The sequence below is a fragment of the Cynocephalus volans genome, chromosome 13 (assembly GCF_027409185.1).
Source record: "Cynocephalus volans isolate mCynVol1 chromosome 13, mCynVol1.pri, whole genome shotgun sequence".
NCBI lineage: Eukaryota > Metazoa > Chordata > Mammalia > Dermoptera > Cynocephalidae > Cynocephalus > Cynocephalus volans.
Window position 1 is genome coordinate 89,544,538 of NC_084472.1, and position 23,780 is coordinate 89,568,317.

Genomic DNA, 23,780 nt, shown 5'->3' on the forward strand with positions numbered 1-23,780 from the left:
GCAGCCTAAGAGATCTGTTCCCTTTATTCAGTAATTTGCTACCACCTCAAAATATTAGATTACATTCTGTTGCATTCTCCTTGACTCTTCCTAATTAGGCTCTTAGTTAAAATATTTTAACTTCCGATTAGTAGCACAACATCAAAAACAACAATAACAAAGAACTTGAACCCGTTGGCAATTTTAAGTTTGAATTTTATTTTAAAATAAAAATGCAAAATAACAAATTTAAAAAAATTGTCACACAGGAGCACACCTTATGATACCATTACATGCTACATTTACTTAAGAAGAGTTACAAATCCAGTCAAAACAAATACCTGTCATCTGTAAATGTGAGTTCCTTTCCTTGAGTAAAAAGAAAGTTCATGTGAAATGTCACACTGAAAGCCAGTGACACGATGCTGCGGTGACAGCTCCACACCTCTGAGCGAGGAAGCCCGGAGCCTGACTTCCCTGAGTGCTGAGCTCTGGCCTTCAGTTTCCCCAGGTGCGGGGGAGAGGCTCTGACTCGATGACTTCTAAAGTCTGTGTGCCATGGTCCTTTTATTTCAGCAAGAGTATAAAAAGTTACCACTATTTTCCTTTGACTGTAAACAGAAAATGACATGCTTAAAAATTTTACTACAAAGAGTACTACGATTCTTATTGTGACTCTCACCACCTTGGGAAAATTCCCATTTCAGAAGCTTTAGACTTGGTTCACTCTTACTTGGCACTTCGTGCCTTGGGGGCATCTCCACGTGCACCAGTACCTATGAAGAAACCAGCTGGCAGTCCTTTTTTGAAGCCTTCATCGAACAGGCTGTGCCCTGTCTCTGCTCAGGCTCACACCATCTTCTCTCGAATGACAGAGTGCCCACCTGATTGATTTACAGTTCTTTCTTTCCATTCCACCTTTTCTAAGTTACATTTTAGTATGTTCCTATAGAATTTCTTCATATCATCTTGCTAATAATCAACAGTTTGAGGTTTTTACATAATAGCTCTTCAGATATTTTGCTGGTATGTAAAGCTCAACTGATTTGCATAGGAGCAAAGGAGAAGACACTTATGCTGGCAGCTCAGCTGCATTTCAGCCCCTTATGGTTTTAACTGTCCCTCTATGAATGCTGCAGCATTTCAGCCTTAAAAGAGTCAACTCCGTTTCTCACACTATCTCTTGAATAAAATATTTAGTTTCTTTTTCAATATTAAACATGATTTTTGACAACAAAGACATGCTTAGGACAAACATCATAAAACCATAAGCTCAGATAAATGAGTTAAAAATTCTGTGGACTCATTGTCCTATATCAGTTTTAAAATAAAGGTTATCAGGCCTTTGACCATGCCCACGGATTCCTGTTTTAGTATACATTATTCCATACCATCAGTCCTATAGTCTGGAAAAAAACTAGAATGCACAGTCTTAAAGGGTGGGGAGGAGATCATTAAAAGTCATTATTGCAATGTTTAACTTTTTCATAACGACTTGAAAATTCATAGCACAGCATCACTGAAACTTGCTAATTATGAAAGCTGTAAATTAACAATCAATTCTCTCATAACGATTCCACCATCATCCATTTCTATTTATTCCTAATTAAATTTAATTTTGACTACTAAATTCTGATTTTGAGTTTGAGGTAGATTCATGGTGGTTCTATTGCTAAGGAAATGGTATGTTTCAAAGTACCATCTGGAGCATTAAATTAGATTTAAATGAGAGAGGGGAATATAGTATCAATTATACTGTTTTCTTACTTGGCATACAAACTAAAAAACAAAACAAAACAACCATTTCCTTAGTGGTAAAAATACAGTTCTTTTGTGAGCATGGACACAATACAAGGAATTTGTTTTTTTGCATGATACTTAGAGCCCTCGCTAATGGACTGAAATTCTGTTGCTACCTTTCGGTTAACCCGGGTAAGAATGTGCACGAACTCAAGCTTGTGGGCATACATTTTCAGCAAAGCACAAAGTGCCTGGATGAACCAGGATCCATGTCTTGAATTTCGCCAGGAATAATAACCTACAAGGCAAAATATAACCAAAACACCATGGATATCTGATTTTAGCTGATTCTATAAATTATTATATAATCATAAAGGTAAAAATAAACATAAACTTCCACAGATCTTATTAGCCATAAAAAGAAAAAGACACCTTTGGTTTCAGGAGAAATGATGCTAGACGGGGAAAAAAAATGTGTGCTGTGCATACACTTCTGCTTTCAGCAAGGAAAGAGAATTGAGGTCTAATGTTACCAATGAGTTATTCAGAGTTTTACTTCCTGGGCTCCTTCCAATAGGGAAGAACAGGTAAACATGCAGAAGAAGACGTAAAAGCAAAGCTATTTATAAAAAGAATCATTAGAAGTAGCATGGTGTTTCCATCAGATTTCATCTTATTTTAATATTGGGTTAGCCAAGAAATAAATTGGTATGTATGCATATACATTTCAGTGTCCTTAGTTTGTTTACAGGACATTTAAATGAAGTATAATAAACACATTACAGAGTATTCAAAAGGTCTAAAAAGGAAAAATAGTGTATTGTATTTTCTTTCAGATTAACTATTGGACCCATTGTTTTTAATTTAGAAGTATTTTGCCTGGAAAGATGCCTGGAGGATAAAGGAAACCATATTGAGTAAATCTGAAAATTTAACACTATTTAAAAATACACTTCTCTCATGTGAGTTGTGTAAGTAAATAGCTGTACAATCAATAAATATTTTTAAGAAGACATGTGCAATACAACCACAAAAAAGTGGAGGTAATGCATATTCATATATATCATTTTTTATCTTCTTTATTTTCTCCCACTCTACATCTATCTTCTCTCCTATACTAATCATATTTATATTTTTAAATTCCTATCTTCCAAAGAATTCCTGGAAAACATACCTCTTCTGCTTTAAGAAGTGGGTGAAGTTCTGCCTTTGCCTCTGCTGCTGTGTAATATACTATCTAGTATTAAGTTCATGAATGGCATGGTGCTAGTCCACTCGCCTATATATATGTGTATGCATATTTTCTAGCCAAAACTTTGTCTAAAGACAACTTTTTGAGACTTCTCTGTGGTTAAGTTCCCCTAAAATACAGACAAATTAGCTATTCTTCAGGGATATCAAACACACTCTTCATTGTTTAATTCTACAGTTAGTCACAGTATAATTCATTTAAAATCTGCATATAACACTTATTTGTAACTTTCTTACCAGGTGCTGTGGAATATGCATACAAGAAGTCGGCCTCAACTGGTATTTTCTGACACATCATCTCATCATCAGTACCACTGTCTGTCTCGATGCCACAGTCCAGTTCTGTACCTCGGCAGGCCTGAATGTTAGAGAATAAATGTTTATTTAAAAAAAGCAGGGCTGGCTGGTTAGCTCAGTTGGTTAGAGCACGGTGCTGACCACACCAAGGTCCAGTGCTCAATCCCTATACTGGACCAGCTGCCAAAAAAAAAACAAACAAAAAAATAAAAATTAAAATTAAAAAAATGTGTGTATACACATAACATTTCTAAGAAATAGAAATGCTGTGTAAAAATTGACATTAAATATGCTGAGTCTTTTTGATGTGTCTAAAATTGAAATTTACTCCATATTTTCTAAGTGGTGGTTTAAATGAATAAAAAAGTAACATTAGTTCTGTAGCCTCAGGAAAAAAATAAATTCTTTGGATAATCCACTATTGAGTAAATTAATCTCTGATTAATCCTTAATGACCAAATTGTTCCGTTATACTTTACCTGGATAATGAAAAGTTTGGGTTTTCCAGTTAGACTTCTACAATAATCCCCTCTGAACAAAATTGTTAATTTTCTCAGGTCAATAGGTCCATTTGTTCCAAAAATTACTCCTTCTTCACCATGGCTTAGAATCACACAAATAAAACTGCTCCTTTTGCTATGATCTTCTTTAGAAACTGGAAAGACATTTACAAATAAAAGGAAAAAAACCCTGCAACTTTATTCAACAATCTCACATCTGCTGTATGGGAATAAGATAAAGAAATTGAGAACAGAACAAAGAGATCACCTTTGTGATCCCCCAATCTAGGGCAGAGCAACATACCTCAAAGCATTTTAGAGAGTTGGCATGAACAACTTTTTTTACTTCTTACTAAAATGTATAAGGTTAGGATTATGTACAGTATAATTCTGCTATTCTCATACTTCCTTATTTGTATAATTATAGATAGAACAATGAATGTCACTGTTGGACAAGGTCACAGCTTGGACAATGAAGGTCATCCTTCTAATTATTTCTTACCATTGCGCATCAATTCCAAAATTTCTTCACATGTAAGATCATTTTTATTCCTGACTTCATATTTCAAGTTCATGAATGTTTCCCTGAGGCTTGCTGCATCTACATCGGTCCCAATCCGAGGACTCATTCCTTGGAACAGAAAAAATTACTCTTAAATTCATTTTTAAAAAAAGAATAAGTGCTTTGAAATAAAATGAACTATACAACGATTCACAAAACCCACAATAAATGCTTCCTTTTAAATGCTAAGAAAATTCTAATTATTCTGATCATGGTAACACAAAGTCTCTTTAACTTCTTAGCATATAGGACTTATAATAGAAGCTGTATCAATATGATAGCCATAAGAATATCCTTCATAGCTGCTGAGCAGAAAAAAAAAAAACAGAAACAACTTTAAATACCTATCAGTAGGGGTTTGGCTAAATAAATTATGATTCATTTATATAATGGAATGCTATGCTGTCCTTTTTACAGACAAAATTTTGCCAAGGGAAAATTGTCATTGTTAAAAAAAAAAAAGACTAAAAAATCATATGATCCTACTTTTGTTTAAGAAAAAATTATATATACTTGCATATAACACACACTTAAAGGAACTGTATTTCTTTGATTCTAAGTTTCTAATATATATATATTAGAAATATATATATATTTGGCAGCTGCCCAATACAGGTATCTGAACCCTTGACCTTGGTATTACAAAGCTGTGCTCTAACCATCTGAGCTAACCAGACAGTCTCAGTTTCTAACAATTTTAAGATATATTACTAATTTCATAATTTTTTTTTAGAAAAAAAGAAAGAAAGGGCCGGCCCGTGGCTCACTCGGGAGAGTGCGGTGCTGAGAACACCAAGGCCCCGGGTTCGGATCCCATATACGGATGGCCGGTTCGCTCACTGGCTGAGCGTGGTGCTCACAACACCAAGTCAAGGGTTAAGATCCCCTTACCGGTCATCTTTAAAAAAAAAAAAAGAAAAAAAGAAAAAAAAAAAAAGAAAAAAAGAAAGAAAAACCACTACCACGTTAATACTGTTCATCGGGCTTTCTGCTATGGGCAATCTCTAACCCTTTCTAACACCATGAGATAGTATTACTAGCTTCATTTGTACAGATGTGGGGCATGTAGCACAGATGAGTTAAGAAACTTGTCTAAAGGGCCGAGCCTGTGGCGCACTCGGTAGAGTGCGGCGCTGGGAGCGCCGCAACGCTCCCGCCGCGGGTTCGGATCCTATATAGGAATGACCGGTGCACTCACTGGCTGAGTGCCTGTCACGAAAAACCAACACCAACAACAACAACAACAACAACAAAAAAAAAGAAACTTGTCTAAAGTGACAAAGCTAGTGCTAGCCTTTATCCAAAAGTCCTGGGCTTTTTTTTTTTTTTTTTTGATCAATAAGGGGATCACAACCCTCGGCACAGTGTGGTCCGCACCACGCTCAGCCAGTGAGCGCACCGGCCATCCCTATATAGGATCCGAACCCGTGGCCTCGGCGCTACCAGCGCTGCACTCTCCTGAGTAAGCCACGGGGCCAGCCCCAGAAGTCCTGGGCTTTTTACCACTTCTTTATAGTATTTTCCCCATAAATGTACAGATTCAAAATGTACAGACTGATTATACTTTGCTGTCAGATTTCAAAAATGCTAAAACACTGGGAGAAGCACACTCTTAGAACTGAATAAATTCAATATGCATGAAGACTAAATATAAAAAGTCTAAATATCTATATCTCTAAAATACTGTTGATTATCTCTGGGTAGTGTGATCAGGAGTGATTTATTTATTTCTTTTTGCTAATCTAAAATTTCTATTATGGGCATATATTATTTTCATAAAATTAAACTCATCAATATTTTGTCATCAGAAAGGGTGGGGACGCCATGCAGCCACTTAGCAGACAGAACAGAAAACACTGCCAGAGATCTTGTGTGAACCTGACCTTCAAATCTCAAGCCAGAAAAGGAGCTCACTCTAAGGCAAAAGCCAGACTACTGGTCTAAATTTTTGTGGGGGGAAAGAGTGGAATGACATGATTTAAAAAAAAAAAAAAAAAAAGAATAGGTTCAACAGTGTAAAAGTCTATCTACAGAAGAAGGCATCACAACCAGCAATATGAGACAAAATATCTGTAAAGTAAACTTTTAAAAATTCATAAAACAAAAAGAAACAAGATGTTTTGTCTTTTCTTTCTTTAATGGTTGAAGGTGGTATCTCGACTTACAGCCAAAAGCAAGAACACTGATGCCATTCAGGTTCAGGACCCATTTTCAACGATTCTCTCCTCACTACTTTTAACTAATCTAACATCAAATCCTGCTTATCTTTCCAATGTAGTCTGGCTTCCCTCCATTTTTTACCACCACTCTGGTACGTAGTCTCTTAAATTAGATCTACGGCATCTAGTGTCTCTAATTGAAAATTAATTCTAATTTGATTAATATGCCAATTCAAAGAATCAACACAGCACCAATTTAAAAATGAAAAATAAGGAAATAGACAAAAGGTTCATTCATATGGTAAATTATGCAAATTAAAGAAATGGTATGTTCAGGCAGTGCAGTATTATATAACCATTAAAATAACAGATATAAAAATTATGCAGCAACATGAAAAAATACATTAAATAGAAAAAGCAGGATACAATATTGCTTGCATGTTATTAACAGAATCAAGATTTTTAAAAAACTGTCAAAAAATATCAAGTAATAAACCAAAATATTAAATAGCCTTTTGGGATTGTGAGGATTTTATTCTCTATATTCTCTAAAAATATTCTAGAATGTTGTATTAGATTCAAACTATACACAGCACAGTGACTGAGAATGGGATTTGGTGATCAGGCCATGTGAATGGAAAGACAGCAGTTTCAGTAGCAGAGGCAGAAAACAGAAAACTAAGTTCCAGAAGGAATGGAAAGAAGTGAAGAGGACAAGCTTGAATAACACGTATTCAAAATCTAGGGAAGGAGATAAATAGAGGAATTACGAGGAAGCAGGGTAAAAGAAAGGCCTCCATGAGATGGGGCATCTCTGCCATCTTTGCAGGGCAAGAGTAAAAAGACAACAGAGCAGATGAAGACACAGGGAAGCAAAGCAGAACAGAAGATGGATTAAGAGCTCAGGCTTTGGAGTCAGACAGACCAAGGCCCAGATCCCAGCTCTGCTCCTATACTTGCTGTGTGGCTATGCAAGGATTTTAACCTTTCTGAATCTAACAATAGCTACTTTTCAGAGTTGTAAAAATTAAATGAGTCAGTACCTGTGATATGCCTTGCAGTTTCCAGAAAGGAAAAATACTACTACAGGTACTTACTATCTGTTGAGAAACTTCCATTGGTATAAAAGAGGCAGCAGGAGAATAAAGAAGCAAGGGTTACAGAGAAGTCAGGGCAGAAGATGCCAAGCACACAGATAGGAGGTTAGGTGATGGAAGAGGGAAGGGTTTTGAAGACAGGGAGAAGAGGTAGGAGTTCATATTGTATTGTAGAGGCTGTAGGGTCCTGCCTAGCTCTACTTCACAGCTATTCTGTGTCACAGTTACACATCAATACTGGCTTTTATATTACATCAAATATAAATGGCACAGATATTTGAAAGGGATTAAAAACTATGTAAGGTACCTACCAGTGCTTTGATCAAAGTTCTTATTATTAATTATTATACATAAACCCATTTCCGGATAATCCATTTTGTAGCTATCATCCAAGCATATTCCAGAGCCCATTGACTGGCTTCCATGTATGATCTCTCTGTTTGGAAATCAAACAACAGTTTACAAAGGTAGAAATGACCAATCCTTCTGTTTATACTAATTATGACTTTTATAACTGATAAGAACAGTTAACACTTATTGAGTGTTTTGTACCAAACTTTGTACTACAGGCCTTTCGTCATTTAAATTTCACAACAACCCATTTTTACAGATGAGAAAATGATGTGCCATGAGGATAAGTAATGTGCTGCAGGCTGTGTAGACACTGTGTCACAGCCACGGTGGAAGGAAAGCATCTGTTGGACTTTAGAGTTCAGGCTTTTAACTTCTATATTTTAATGTTTTCCTCTAAATCTAAGTAAAATCTCATCAAGTACATTTTGTAATTTAAAAATTTCTTATAACTTTGTGAAATATTTTATCCTTCAAGGTAAGAGTAAAATCTTAAAAATTACCCTGAAATAACAGGGAACCAACAAAATGCAAATATGACCCAAAGCACTGTATCAACCACAAGTCCTAAACTGCTCCTTAAACTCTATGAGTTGAATAAATTAAAAATTTATTAATACAAAGAAGCACCATTATAAATAATTGAAAATATCTTAGTTGGAAGTCACTTCTCCAAAAACCTCCACTACCTAGACTAGGGGACAGTAACCTTTTTCTTCAAGGGTCAAATATTAAGTATTTTAGGCCTGCAGGCTATCTAAATTCTGCTTGTAAAAACAGCCTGGGTTGATATGTAAATGATGTGTGTGGTTATGTTCCAATAAAATGTGACAAAAACAGCCCACAAGCATAACTCGTGATCTAGAACAAGAACGAGGAAATAATAGGTCTAGGAAAGTCAAACACCAATACCTAAAATTCATGTACTTAATCTTATGAGTACATGCACTTAACCTTACAGTATTTCACATAATACATAATTTCAAAAATATTGTTGGAAAAAATTAAAAGTAGTAAATTAAAGGAGTCAAGGTCAGAAAAGAACTATTATATTTAGCTAAAAGTGAAGAGTCACACGTTTTATGGAGAAAATTAAAACCCTGAAAGCTGACTTGAGCTTTGGGTCATACAGATAATGAATCATAGAACTGTAACTCCCATCTCCTGAAGTCTGTTCTCCCCTCTCTCCCTCTGCCTCCTTAGGAGGTAAGTAATCTACCAAGCAATATCATATCTAGACCAAGATGGGACACAGCTGAGAAAGAGCAGAGACTCAAAAGGTCTGGGAACGTGAGGGTTAATTTACCATAGCATCAAAACAATCCTAAACATGTTTGGGGGTCTCATGCAATTTGCTATTTAAATAATGCTCTGTATGATGTGAAAAGAAGGTAGGAAAACACGTAAATAACTTTAAAAGGCTTTAAACAACAATGATGACAATGAACAAAAACTCTCTAAAATAGGATATTTCAAAATTTTAATTTCTAGGAAAATTTCTTTGACAAAAAAATTGCTAAATCTTTATTGGTAACTTGTCAATAGCATTGCTGTAATGCTATTGTTTAGTAAAGGCTGAGCATCACTAACCCAAAAATCCTAAATCTGATATGCTCCAAAATCTGAAACTTTTTGAGTGCTGATATGAAACGGAAGAAATGTTCATTGGAGCATTTCAGATTTCAGATTTTCGAATTAGGGATGCTCAACCAGTATGTATTCTGCAAATATTCCAAAATCTGAAAAAATCCAACATATGAAACACTTCTGATCCCAAGCATTTCGGATAAGAGATACTCAACCTGTAATAAAATTAATTTGTAATTCCCAGGATGGTCCAGAATAGTAATACTACGTCTCAGAAATAAACTTTTAGAATTAAAAATATCATGAGATCCCAAACAGATAATAACAGACATGAGTTAAATGAAGAGTGTCTGAGTTTTATCTTTTGCCTTCTCCATCTGCTGGTTGTTGGAAGCATTAATAAGTAGAAAATTCCAAAAAGGAAGACAAGAGAAAAACAAAAAGTAAAAGATAATCCATACCTAGGCAATTCTTCCTCATACTGAAAACTGACACTGTATTTTAGTCTTAAAACTCAAACATCAGGTTAACCTTCTGCCCTCCCCAAACACAAAATCTCTAATCCTGCAGAGTTATCTGGGAAGGCACAGAGCACCCAGACTTGTGAGTGCTGCCTCTCCTGTGCTGTCCTTCTGATTTCAGGACTAGGTTCCCACTACGGGTCAGGCACCGTACTAGGTCTTTCTCCTCATCCTCTGTTCTGTGGAAGTTGTGTTACCTCCACTTTAAAGATGAGGTTCAGAGAGCATAAGAACTTATGCAAAGCCACACAGCTGTCCGAGGTAGGAAGTCAGCTTGGCCTCTCTGGTTGAAAGTCCACATTCTTTTCGCTTCCCCACTCCTCAGAGTCCGCTGTATTACGTGTACCCATCCTCCTCTGATTATACAGGATTCCATTAAAATACTCACGTTTCCAAATTTTTAATGGATTTTGAATCCACTGAGTTTTCAGTGTTCTCCATGGCTACTTTTATTAACTAGAATATAAAGAAAATAGAAGTTAATAAAAAAAAAAACAGTCATCACAAAACCACTGCTTTATATTAATTATCTCAGTGATTATTTCTCCAAATTAATATCCCAGTTTCACCTCAACTGTTAAAGGTTTCTGTGAGTCAGACCTGGGGACAACGTACCTTTGCAGTGGTACGTACAATGTGGCCCAACTCTCTCCCCCTTTTCTATCAATCACTTTAATTTTTAATCGACCTATGAATTACTTATGAGTGGTCTTCAAAATGTTCATGGAAAGATTTGTATTATCTTTTAATTCTATTTTTCCACCAACTTTTTGAAGTACCCTTGTACAGTGAGTAAGTTACCACAGACTACATAGATAGAATGCAACTTGATGAATTTTTACATTTGTAAACCCCCAACAGTTCAAGATAAGAGACTGCAGCTTGTTTCCTGTGTAGTACAACAGATCAGGTCATTTGTAGGAACTTGCCCTTCCAACTCGGCACAGTCAGAACAAAAAACAAAAACTTCCGACCACAATGGTATACCTCACATAATATTATTCTGCAGTGCTTAGATTTCCAAGAGATACAGTACCAAGAAGCTCCAAATCTCTCAGTCTTTATTCTGATCTGGGTTTGGAATCCCAACTTCTCATTTCAGGTGGTGGAATAGTCTAGGAAACCTAGAGGTAAAAACTAAAGTTTCTGCTTTCATTCCTCCATCAGTGAATTGTGTTATATCTCATACAGCGAACACATCCTCATAATCGAAGCAGCTACCCCTCACTGAGCACTTATCATATAACAGGTACTTTGCTAGGCACTCATCTTTAATCCTCCCAACAATTCTTAAAGTCAGGATACCCAGAGCTTCTAGTGATTAAGTGACTTTGTCCATAGTCACAGGCTAAGTGATAGGGGCCTTTCTCTGCCCACTCTGCTATGTCACTTCTGAAAAAGCCAGCTCCTTACTACTTGCTTTCTAGAATTCCATCTCGTATTCTCTGGCTTTCCAGAAGCAAAGGTACTTCCCATGGTAATCTACCTCCCTAAATAAAGAAGAGGGAGAAACAATGACAAAAACAAAACAAAAAACAATAAAAAACTTTTTTCTATTTTTTGGGGGCAGCTAGCCGGTGCACGGATCTGAACCCTTGACCTTGGTGTTATTAGCACTGTGAGAACAAAAAATCTTGAATGACTTTCTCCAGACTCTAGAAGCCCTGCCTGTGTCAAAAATTCCAATCAAAATAAAACTTTAATTTCATTCCTATGCTAAATCAGAACTACTAAAAGAATACAATCCCACCGAGAGGATGCACTCACCCACAGAAGCCTTTCTATAAAGTCCTAGTAAACACTCCCCCACAACTGCTTTTTAAATTTTAATCTTTAAAATTATGGTAAAATGTACAAAAATTTATCATTTTAACCATTTTTTTTTTTTTTTTTTACCGGTAAGGGGATTACAACCCTCGGCATGGTGTGGTCTGCACCAAGCTCAGCCAGTGAGCGCACAGGCCATCCCTATATAGGATCCAAACCCGCAGCCTCGGCACTACCCTATATAGGATCCAAACCCGCAGCCTCAGCACTACCAGCACCGCACTCTCCCGAGTGAGCCATGGAGCCGGCCCCCCATTTTAACCATTTTTAAGTGTACAGCTTAGTGGCATTATGTGCACACTGTTGCACAACCATCACTACCATCCAGCTCCAGAACTTTTAAAATTTTCCCAAGCTAAAACTCCATACCAAGTCCCCCTTTTCAAGTTCTTCTGGAAAACATTAATTTCCTCCCTTCTCCAAAGCTAAGTTCCTTCCTGCCCTCTCCCCCAGTTTTGTGTGCAACTATGGTAGGGAAAGGTGGAGAAAGAATACAGAGGAGAGGAAATGTCACCGTTTATATTTAACCACAGAAGAGGGTAGTGCTTCAATCTCTCCCACAGTGCAGTTTTCTTTCTTTTTTTTTAAAGATGACCAGTAAGTGATCTTAATCCTTGACTTGGTGTTGTCAGCACCATGCTCACCCACTGAGCTAACTGGCCATCCCTATATAGGGATCGAACCAGTGGCCTTGGTGTTATCAGCACCACACTCTCCTGAGTGAGCCATGGGCCGGCCCCATGTTTTGCATTTCTATGAAGTCTCTGCTTTTTTCTACCATCTTACTTCCTGAAGGCTTTCTAGAAAACCAAGGGAGGAAGTGAGCACAATTGGAGTTAGTAAATAAATTTGTGTGTGTGTGTGTGGCTGGCCAGTATGGGGATCCAACCAGTGACCTTGGTGTTATAAGGCTGTGCTCTAACCAACTGAACAAACCAGACAGCCCAATAAGCAAACATTGAACGAGCACAAACTTTGTGCCAGGTGTCATTCTAGGAACTAGGACAGAGTGGAAGACAAAACCAAGTTCCTACCATCAAGAAGTTTTCACTTGAGAGATGAAGAATAACTATACATCGATAATAAGATTTCCGATACTGGTAGGGGCTATGAAAAAAATAAAACAGGTAAAGTAATAAACTGGGAGTGTGAGCCACTTTAGCTAAGGTGATCAGGGACGTCATCTCTGAGGTGACATTTACACTGAGATCTAAATGACAAAGAGGCTGTCAACAGAGGCTATCTTTGCTGGGGGTAGGACCAGCAAGTACAGTGGCCTTGGAAGAGTTTGGCATATTCATGGCGCAGAAAGATGACCAGTTTGACCACGCATGGTAAAGGAACGAATGGACTGAAGGGAGATGACGTAGGAAAAGACAAGAACACGTAAGGCCTTAGGAGCCAAGAAGAACTTTGATTTTATTCGAATTACAAGGAGAAACCATTGGAGCATTTAAAGCAGAAGAGGGATAGCATGCTTTAAAAAGATCACTATGGCAGCTGAGTAGAGAATCAACTGCAGAAGGTCAGAGTGGAAGCATATAGGCCAGTGAGAAACTGGAATAGTCCAGGCAAGAGATGATGGTAGCTTGAACTAGACTGAACGGTGGACATGAGTAGATGAGAGTCTGGATCTCGGGGGAAGATCAGGGCTGAAGATACATACTGGGGCACCCTGATAATTAGAGGTTTATTAGAGGAAGCAAAGTCAGCAAGAGACTAAAGAGAAGTGGGTAAAACAGGAGAAATCAGGTGAACGTCGTGTACTAAAGTGTGTAAAAGTCTTTCAAGGAGAGTGTTCAACCTTTTCAAATCTTGCTAAGAGGTCAATTCAGATGAGGACGGAAGACCACGGGCTTTGTCAAGAATGTCATCGTTATAGTGGGACTGTCAGGAAAAATTGTCTAAGACCTGGAAATGGGCAAAAGTAATTACTGGATATCATTTCAGTGTGATGCTAGGCATTGTCTAGAGGGACTATCTTACTGAGTAGGCTACTTTACAACTCTGTAGGAAGTTAAGCCATAGGAAATGGATAGCTGTGCAAATGATTCTTGTCTACAGCAATGAAAATGAATTTTGTCTTGTAATGATGCAATTGGTTTCCACACTATAGAAAAGGTTGACCTTTCCAAATTACATTTATTGGCCTTAAGGATATTAACCACTTTTATATATATTAGCAAAATTCATTTCAGCATACCAATGTCTATATCCATGTTTGCTCCTCAAAATCTCCTTTGAAGTGGTCTTAACATCTTACTGGTCCCATTATTAATTAATTAATTGAATAAAATATTTGACACATGTTCATTTTATATTTGCACGATAGCCAAGTTTTTAACTTTTTGAAAATTATACTTTAAAAGGACCAATGGTGTTGCAGTGGGTTGAAGAGAGAATGGGAGAACAATAGTAAGTAAAGATTCTTCTTCCCAGTGAGCAGAAACTCTTTCCAGTTTTGCTGTGGAGAAAGAAGAAATAGGATAGTGGGTGTCAAAAGAAAAAATTACAACAGATTTAGTTTAAAGATCTAATTGGCTTTTATTTGAGATTCTAGAATTGGGCAACACCTCATTCTATAAAATAGAAAGTGTTCCCCATGAGCTGAGCAGAGGAACTTTACTTTATAGACAGAAAAGGGACAAAGAAAGCAGAAATAGAGAACAAAAAGCAGATTGGTCATTTCAAAGTTACTTCTTTTTAAAGGTTAAAGCAGAGAAGGACTTCCTTATGCCAGTTAAAGCTGGCCTTTTGGGGGATTTGGCTATTTTCTCTCTCTCCTGATTTTTTGGAAGGTAAGAGAAATAACTTAGTGTGGCTTGGTGGTGTGAAAATTCAGCACCAGTGACTTCATCTTGGTTTGGTCTGTTGGGCCTAGCACAGGATATCAGTCCAAACTAACAGTCTCCTATAACTTTTATTTAACATAGGAGACAAGGGGTACAGGACATTTCTTTTTCGTTTTGTTTTAAAGACAGGCCAGCTTTTGTGCTGATGAGAACGATCCAAGTGGAATGTAAGAAATTAATAAGGCAGGAGGAGAGAAAGAGTGAACTCCCTGAAGGGATGAAAGGGTTTGGGAATCCATCTTAGCTATGGAGAGGCATTCGCCTCCAATAAAAAAGGGACAGCTCCTCCACTGAAATGCGAAGGAAGACAAAGTATTCTGGCATAACATAGGAAGGCTGGTGAATTTGATGGAAGGAGGACGAGGTACTTCTCATATGATTGCACCTATCTCCCCTATATTTAGAACAAAAACTATGAGATAAGAATTCCAAAATGTCCTCTATCTACAGTTTCATGTGTACTTACCCATATATTTTACCAATACTCAAAAGTAATCATGTACAGTGCTAGCAAAGATGCATGAGATAGTCATTCTCATACACTATTGGAAGGAACATAAATTGGTAAGATGTCTTGAGAATATTTTAACAAGATGTCCTCCTACTCCCCGCAAAAAACCTTGAAGTCTGATGTAGTAAAATTACACTAATGCATCCTAAGGAAATAACTCCAGGGGTTGAGAGGTGTAAGGGTAGGGAGAGATGTGCATTATTCATAAAGAAATTGAGAATCTGAGAAGTTATGATAGCCATATGATGGTTACATACAGCTATAATGCAATGTAATGCAAATTAAAATGAGATACTACTTCACACCTACTAGATTAAGCCGGAATTCAGAACACCTGCAACACCAAATGCTGAGGAGTACGTGGAACAACAGGAACTCTCACTCATTGCTGGTGGAATGCAAGATGGTACAGCCACCTTGAAGACAGTTTGGCAGTTTCTTACAAAACCAAACATACTTTTACCAAAAGATCCAGCAATCCTGCTCTTTGGTTAAAACCCAAAGAAGCTCAAATTTATGTCCACACAAAAACGTGCACACAGATCTTTACAGTAGCTTTATTTGTAACTGTCAAAACTTAGAAGCAACCAAGATGTCCCTCAGTAGGTGAATGAATCTGGACAGTGGATTATCCAGCACTAAAAAGGAATGACCTTACTGGCCAGCCAATAATATAAACAAACAAACAAAAAACACCCCCAAAACTCCCAAAACAGAAAAAGAAATGAGCTATGAAGCCATGAAAAGATATGGAGGAAACTTAAAAGCATGACATTCTGGAAAAGGCAAAACCATGAAGGCAGTCAAAAGATTAGTGGCTGCCAGGGGTTAGGAGTGAAGGAGAGAGCACAGAGGATTTTTTAAAGCAGTGAAACTACTCTGAGTGATACTATAATAGTACATAGATGTCATCATAAATTTGTCCAAACCCATAGAATGTACAGCACCAAGAGAGAACTCTAACGTGAACTTCCAACTTTGGGTGATAATGACGTGTCAGCGTAGATTCATCAGCTGTAACAAATGTACCACTCTGGTGCAGGATGTTGACAATGGAGGAGGATATTCATATGCAGGGACAGGGGGGATATGAAATTGCGAATATATATTTGGTTTTGTCTCAGCCCCTTTCCTGGCATAGAACTCCTATAATCTGTAGAAATCTCCAAAGTGGTGTTTTTTTGTATGTATGCTCATGAGTTGACTGAGGGCTGGCAGTCCCTAGGCAGCTTCAGGTTGGGGACTGGTTGCCAGGGGAACCAACTTTGTGATTAGGGGGTTGGAACTTTCAGCCCCATCGACCAATGTCTGCAGAGGGGAAAGGGTTGAAGGTTAAGTTGATCACCAATAGCCAATGATTTAATCAATAGTGACTATGTAATAAAGCCTCCATAAAAACCGAAAGGGACTGGGTTCAAAGAACTTCTGGATAGCTGAACTCACAGAAGTTCCTGGCGGGTGGCACCTCTTCCCCCAATACCTTGTCCTATGTATCTATATTCATTTGTATCTTTTGTAGTACCTTTTATAATAAATGGGTAAATGTAAACTCCTGAGTTCTGCGAGCCACCCTAGCAAATCAACTGAACACAAGAGGAAGGGGTTGTGGGGACACTGATTTACAGCAGGTTGGTTAGAAGTTCCAGGAACCTGGACTCTGTGCTGGCATCTAAAGAGGGGACAGTCTTGGGGGCTGAGCCCTCAACCTGTGGCATATGATGCTACCTCCAGGCAGACAGTGTTAGAATAGATTTGAATTAGAGGACACCCAACTGGTGTTCACTGCAGATTGGTTGCTTGGTTGCTGGTGGGGAGAAATTCCCACACTTTTGGTCACAGAGGTCTTCTGTATTGTTGACAAATCAGAATATACGAAAAATACCTTCAGTTTGTTTATGAGAATATGGGATGTTTCTGTACTTTCTTCTCAATTTTGCTTTGAACTTAAAACTACTCTAAAAAAATAAGATCTATCAAAAAAACCCCAAAACATTGGGGGAGTGGCTGGTTAGCCCAGTTGGTTAGAGCACAGCCTTGGTAACACCAAGGTCAAGGGTTTGGATCCCCACACCAGCCAGTCTCAAAAAAACCCAAACAAACAAACAAACAAACAAACAAAAACAACACTGGAAATAAGACTCAACAAAGATAATTTCTGGAGTTGAACCTGGCACTCTTGACAGTGTCCTTTCTGGCCCCATGGTTTGCCTCAAATTGGTCCTTTGAGAGAATTTGCCAAAAACAAGGTTCTTAGTATGTGCTCAGGAACCCCCAAATGCAGATCAGTTCCCACCAACAATCGAGGCCCTAAAGATCTCTTTTCAAACATTGCAAACAGTGCTCTCCTCTTAGACTGAAATACTGACTTTGAATGCTGACTTTTGTCTCTTGCTAGCAATAAAACTGTGGGAAAAAACGATTTTCTCCTTCTAACTGATAATAGAAGTTTTAAACAGTGATCAGCTTTCCAGAGTTTTGCTTCTTGGCTCAGAGCAATGTAAGATTTCTTCTAAATATTAGGTGACTTTTAAATGGTCATTTCCTTTCCATTCCTAACCAATTATTAAAAGTTAAAAACAATTTCAGATAGATCAGTCTTAGTACAAATAATTATAATTCAATCATTTCTGAAAAGGCATGAGACAGATGATTTTGTTTTACTAAGGTAGTTGGTGGCCAAAAAGAAAAAAACATGAATTCTTTCAGAATAGGATTTAAAATAGTATCTTACTATTTGATAAGGATTTCTCAGGAAGGATTTCTCCTTCATTATTAGTATCTGATTAATATATATCACCACAGTTACCAGTTTATCTTGATATACTACTAAACATTTATATGATAGTAAATACAATCCTTCTAGCAACCAACATGAGCACATTTGTTGTCGACTTATCATCTGCTTTTCCACATAAAAGCACCATATCCACTCTTGGGAGCACAGCTTTACCAAGAGTGTGGATTACCTCACCTCCATTAGCTAATGCCTGGCTGAAATACAAATTATTCTGGGGATGGTGATCTCATCTTAGAAGGATGAAAAATTATCTCCTCAGGGAAAGATTTACTGCCCTAAATGATAACAGGAGTTTAGATTTTCAGACATTTTCATTTGGCAAAACATTAATAGGAAAAATAAACAATGAGGATTTAAAAACAATATTCTGGCACAGCAGTGGGACTAGCTGCTACTTGTTTCTTACTGTGCTGATGTGTGTTATTCTTTGCATCAATTCAGGATGCTGATTATAAGAAAGCAAACTTCTGAGCTTGTATTAGGTCATGGTGAAGTTCTAAGTATACCAATTGACAGTAGACAGACCTGGAACTCAGGTCTTCGAATCACTTTTCTAGTTCTTGGATCCCTGTAACACTTGTCTCCAAATTATAACACATCTTCAAAAGTTGAAAAATGTTGTCAGTACATATTTACTGTCACTCTGAAACAGATATTTAAACATTTCAAGCCGTGTTTTCCTAAAGAAGAGAAGAGTTAGAATGTTTTCCCTATTAACATGATGGTTAGGCAGTTATTCACTGCAATAATGAAGTAAAGCAGAATAAATTATCTACAAAATTAAGGCAGAGAAATTAATTTCTAAAATTGAAAATTTCTATACTAAGCTATAAAGGATTCACAAAAAAAAAAAAAAAACCTGTTATTAAAGAATGAATAGTTTGAAAGTGTGCCTATGGTAGAGATTTCAAAATGAGATATTAAATTAGTGTAACAAGTTTTAAAGATTCTTAATCAGCTAATCTGTCACCCATCATTAGGCTATTCTTGGTGCCTGTCCTGCAGGGAAACTCTTGAGGTAAGAAATAAAACCTGGTCTCTGCCCTAGGGTTTTTAAATTTCAAAATGCGACATAAGAACCAACACTTCATTTCTGAATCATCTCCACGAATATGATTAAAAACAACTTACAAGGTACATATGTATTTCAAGTTAGTCTTCCCAATGACACTTTGAAGCATAATGATCCCAATTTTACAGTTCAATTGAGTGAGACTTAGAGAAATAACTTTTAAGTGGCAGAGTCAGGATTCAAACAAGGATCTCTCTGAGTCAGGAGGGCAGAGTCTTACTATTCTATAGACCGCTTCATACCATATAGGAGTGATAATACTATAGTTAATTTCAAGAAAGGGAGCAAAAATCCATAGCCTCAGAAGCTCTTATTAAGATGAGACAAAGAGCATAAATAACATGATAGAAACTGACTGAAGAGACACCAAAATAATAATACCATTAAGTGGATTGAACTATGTCCCCCCAAAATTCCCTGAAGCTTGAATTGTGTCCCCCAAGTTTTATGTATTAGAAACTTAGCCCCCACTGTGACTGTTATGAGAGTGGGAAATCCTATTATGGTAATTGAAAGGTGAAGCCTTAAGAGGTGATTGGATTGTAGGATCATACAGTATTGAATGGATTAAAAATGGTGGTCAGGGGCATGGTTCTGAGGGCTTTAAAAAGAGGAGAGTCTGCCTCTCTCTGCTTCCACCAGCTTGTAATGTGAGACTCCTGGGTCACTGTCACCACCACCAGATGGACTTTGGACTTCCCAGCCTCAGAAACTGTAAGCAATAAATTTCATTTTCTTTGTAAGTCACCCAGTTCAGTGCACTTTGTTATACGCAACAAAAATGGACTAATACAACCATACAGTATACTTACTCTAATTAAAAAAAAAAAAAAAAAAGGAAATGATGATTATGGTGTTTCTGATGCCACTGGAAAATATACCTCTAAAAGTAAAATAACTGGTTTCATGTTAAGCATTCAGTGTAAGTCATTAAGACACATTTTCTATATCTCTATCTAAAGGAAAGGTGAAGGCTTTCGAGTATGACTTCTGCGGAGACTACACTTCCATCAAACAATTTGGAAAACACCAGGATAATATTACTTATCAGAGAGGATGAAGTCTCAAAAGCAGTCATATTTCCAGATATAGTACATGAAACAGAAAGAACTATTTCACAATAGTCTGGATAAGAAGAGCTGTAAAGTAAAAGAGGTTTTATCAAAATCTTTTCCCATCTGGTATCTGAACTCCTTTGGGGACGTGTAAGAATTACCAAACTGGCTACTGTCATTGGGCCTGGTGAAGTCAATCTTTTAGTATTTATTATGTAATTAATAAGATGAAAACAGGTGAAGGGAAAGTAAAATTAAATACAGAATAAACTAAAAATAAGTCAATCGCATCACATGTACAAATAAAACCATCCTTTTCTTTTCTCTGGCATGGGCCCCAAGACCAGGAAGACAGATTAGTGGTCCCCACTATTCAGAGCCTCTCAGTTTATGCCAAAGTCAGAAAGAACATGGTACTTACCAGATGAAAGGGCTCTCTTCCCCTCGCCCAAATGAAGTCCTAAGATGATATTTTTGGAGGAGCAAAAGGAGAAAATGGGAAAGTCCTTGCAGATCTAAATATTTTGTATGAAATAAATGTATAATGGAGGACCTTGGATGTCTTTTATAAAAATTACAGATAAGCTATAATGCCTCCCCACTCCCACTGCTTTGTAGAATCCGATTCAAGTTTAAAACCACTTGATTAAAGAAATCCTGCTTGCCAGAGGTTTGAAACGGATGAAAGTCAGTCAGTAGCATTTATTTATTCGATATCAACTGTGTGCAGAGTACTGTATTAAAACCTGAGTGTATGAAGTAGTGGAAGAGACAAAGGCCCTGTCCCTATGGGGGGTTTTATACCAATGTTCACTGGTATTCAAAAGTGGCTCAAAGCAGATGCCAGACAATGTTCAGTACATATCAGGTAACTTTATCTTACTCCACCCTAATGCAGAAGCTCTGTAGGTAATATTTGAAGGCAAGAAAAAACATGCAGAGAAATAACTAATATCATAGAGAACATTACATTTACAAAGCATTGTCACATACACTATTTCATTTCATCTTCACAACAACCCTGAGAGATAAGTATATTATGCCTAATTTACGGATGAGCTAGTAAGTGGGCCCTAGAGACATGGCTTCAGGTCTTCTGGTAAGAACACCCTTCTTCCTCCAATACATTTGTATTTGTTAAATGGGTACAAAACGATAATTAAGAATCTAAGAATTCCCACATCATTTTTTTTTTTTCAGGTCCAAAGATAGGAACCAGTGCTTCCTATCTTTGGGGCAGAGCTTAAAGAACTATCTAATACTAAACTCCAGAATCAATGTAATGTAATTCATGAAGATAAAGATTGCTTTGTAACATCAGAAGGGGGATGAAGCAATAGGAAACTCTGTTAAAGTAGGTTTGAAAGAAAACAGTAAAGAAGCATTGTAATTGTCTATATCAGATAAGATTCCAGTCTCTTAAAATGGCAGGAGGCAAGGCCTTTTTTCAGGATAGCAAAAGCAAATCTAACGTAACTAGTGCAATGTTTCATTTCTTTTACTTTGAAGAGGTTTTATCACCACAATCCAATAAATTGCTCATCCATTCTCACTTTCAAAAGTCTTCTTTTACAAAAGAGCAAAAGTAAAACTAAAGCTCAAACATCAGGTTGTCATAGGGATGATTTAAGCTTTACATTTCATTTTTAGAGATCATGTAACCCCAGCATATTCAGAGTGGCTGAGCACCTGCTTAGCACCTTCTGCTGTCCTGCATAGCCATATTGTCACAGTGACCCCATATTTCACCACACCATTCTTTTCTAAACCACATGTTTTAATTATAATTTGCTAAGTAATCCTACAACAGATTTACTTCTTCTTGATAGAACATACTTATTAAAAAGCATAATACTGTAATAAAAACACAAATGGATGGGCATTCATTTGTGCCAGGCCCTGGACTGGTGGAAAGAGAATAAAGAACACCATGGTAAAGTCAGTCCTTCAAGGAGTTTGCTTATGATCGATCTAGCAGCAAAGACAGTAAACAAGCAACTCCTCTCAGAAATGCCAGATGCAAAAGGAACAATAATAGGAAATGTAACGTCAGCTGTGCAGAAATGGTATTATGGCAAAACAAGGCAGGGGAGGGTACTCAGGACCCAACTTGTGCTTGGGACTGGGTTTACCCTAAAGGCAAAAGAACAGCTTTTTTTTTGTACACATCCCTCTACCTGTGCTGTAAAGAATGAACTGGAGACAGGTAGGGTAGGAGGGTCTCCAGTGAGGAGGCTGCTGTGGTCAGGTGAGAGCCTAGGGTGGCTGAAAACAGAGATGGAGAGACACGGACAGATCTGGCAGACATTTAGGAGGTCGACAAAGTTTGGTGACTAACTGGGGGATGAGTAAGGTGGGCGGGTTGTGGTTCCTGGTTTCCTGCTTGGGTGCCACTTAGTGAGAAGGGGGAAAGAGGCAGCTGCTCAAGTAAGGTTTGAGAGCAGACCCACCAAAATAAAAGTGGCAAGTGTGAGAAATACCTGAGGGCATTTCAAAGCAGCTGCCAAGGGACTTTGGCCATAGATACATAACCACAAGTATGAGCTGGAAGAATTCACCTAAGACTTCAGGTCTGAAAAGGAATCGGAGTTTAGTGCTTGGAATGAGCTCTCTGGAAGAGCTACATCGCACAGCCAACCCAAGAAAATCTAGGCCCCACATACAGAAAAGACCAGACCCTCACCCACTACTGGGAGAATCAGCCCCGAGGGCCAGCGCCACTCCGGCAGCGCCAGGCCCGCCTGCAGCCTCGGGGCACAGTTTCCCGGAGCCCTCCTCCCTTCCCAGTCCAGGACTCACTTCTCCACAGGCGTCACTTCTCCAGCATCCGGCTGCCTCCCGCCTCCCGGTCCAGTTTCCTGCGATCCCGCCTCGGAGGCCCCTGCCCGGCCGCCAGGTTTCCCACCCCGATCCCCCCGCTTCCGGCCCGACCTCCCGCCCCTCCATCGGTGCCTCCCGCCCGGCCTCCCGTCCCTCGCGGTCGGTGCCCCGGTCCCGGCCTCTACGTTCTCGGCCCGGCCTCCCGCCCTTTGAGCCGGCCTCCTGTTCCCCGGAATCGGTGCCCCACGCCAGGCCTCCCGCCCCTCGAACCGGCCTCCTGTTCCCCGGAGTCGGTGCCCCACGCCCGGCCTCCTGGTCCTCGCGGTCGGTGCCCCGGGCCCGGCCTCCCGCCGCCTGGCCTCCACTCTCTCGGTCCGGCCTCCCATCTCCCAGGTCTCGGCCTCCCGCCCAGCCTCCGACCCCCAGCCGGGTCCCTTGCTCCGCCGGCTTCAGTGCTCGTCCCTGCACCCGTCGTTTGGCAAAACAAAGGATCTGCTGCCCAGTCCATGCCCATCTCCTCCGGCTCCCGCAGCAGCTGCAGCCCGGGCAGGGTCCCAGGGCAGGCGCTGGGCTTGAGGAGAGGCAGGGAGCGGGCCCGGGGCTGCGGCACCTCGAGAAGGGACGGTGGTGGCACTCACCGTACGGCCTCCGCACACGGGGCACCAACCGCTCCACGCCACGCCGCGCCGCACCACCCCAGCTTCTGCGGGCCGCCTCCGGGAGAGGCAAGCTAGATAGCTGGGCTCGCCCCGCCCCCGGCCCGCCCTCCGCAGCGACCCGTCCCCCGCCCCAGCGCGCCCCG

General features: G+C 39.0%; 1 protein-coding gene across 1 annotated transcript; it reads right to left on the bottom strand.

Annotated features, from left to right (window-relative positions):
• Window positions 1-174: 174 nt before the first annotated feature.
• On the bottom strand, window positions 175-23,697 carry CASP3 (caspase 3). The gene is made up of 7 exons (XM_063076827.1): window positions 23,617-23,697; window positions 10,433-10,500; window positions 7,897-8,021; window positions 4,270-4,398; window positions 3,747-3,922; window positions 3,208-3,328; window positions 175-2,017 (listed from the first exon to the last, which is right to left on the bottom strand). The coding sequence occupies exons 2-7, from the start codon at window positions 10,483-10,485 to the stop codon at window positions 1,788-1,790; spliced, it is 834 nt and encodes a 277-aa protein (XP_062932897.1). The 5' UTR covers window positions 10,486-10,500; window positions 23,617-23,697; the 3' UTR covers window positions 175-1,787.
• Window positions 23,698-23,780: the final 83 nt, after the last annotated feature.

Coding starts and splice junctions, on each gene's coding strand:
- CASP3 (XM_063076827.1), bottom strand. CDS start 10,485: ATGGAGAACACTGAAAACTCAGTGGATTCAAAATCCATTAAAAATTTG. Junction 4,399..7,896: donor GAACTTTGATCAAAGCACTG/GTAGGTACCTTA, acceptor TTCTGTTCCAAG/GAATGAGTCCTCGGATTGGG. Junction 2,018..3,207: donor TGCATATTCCACAGCACCTG/GTAAGAAAGTTA, acceptor TTTGCCTTGTAG/GTTATTATTCCTGGCGAAAT.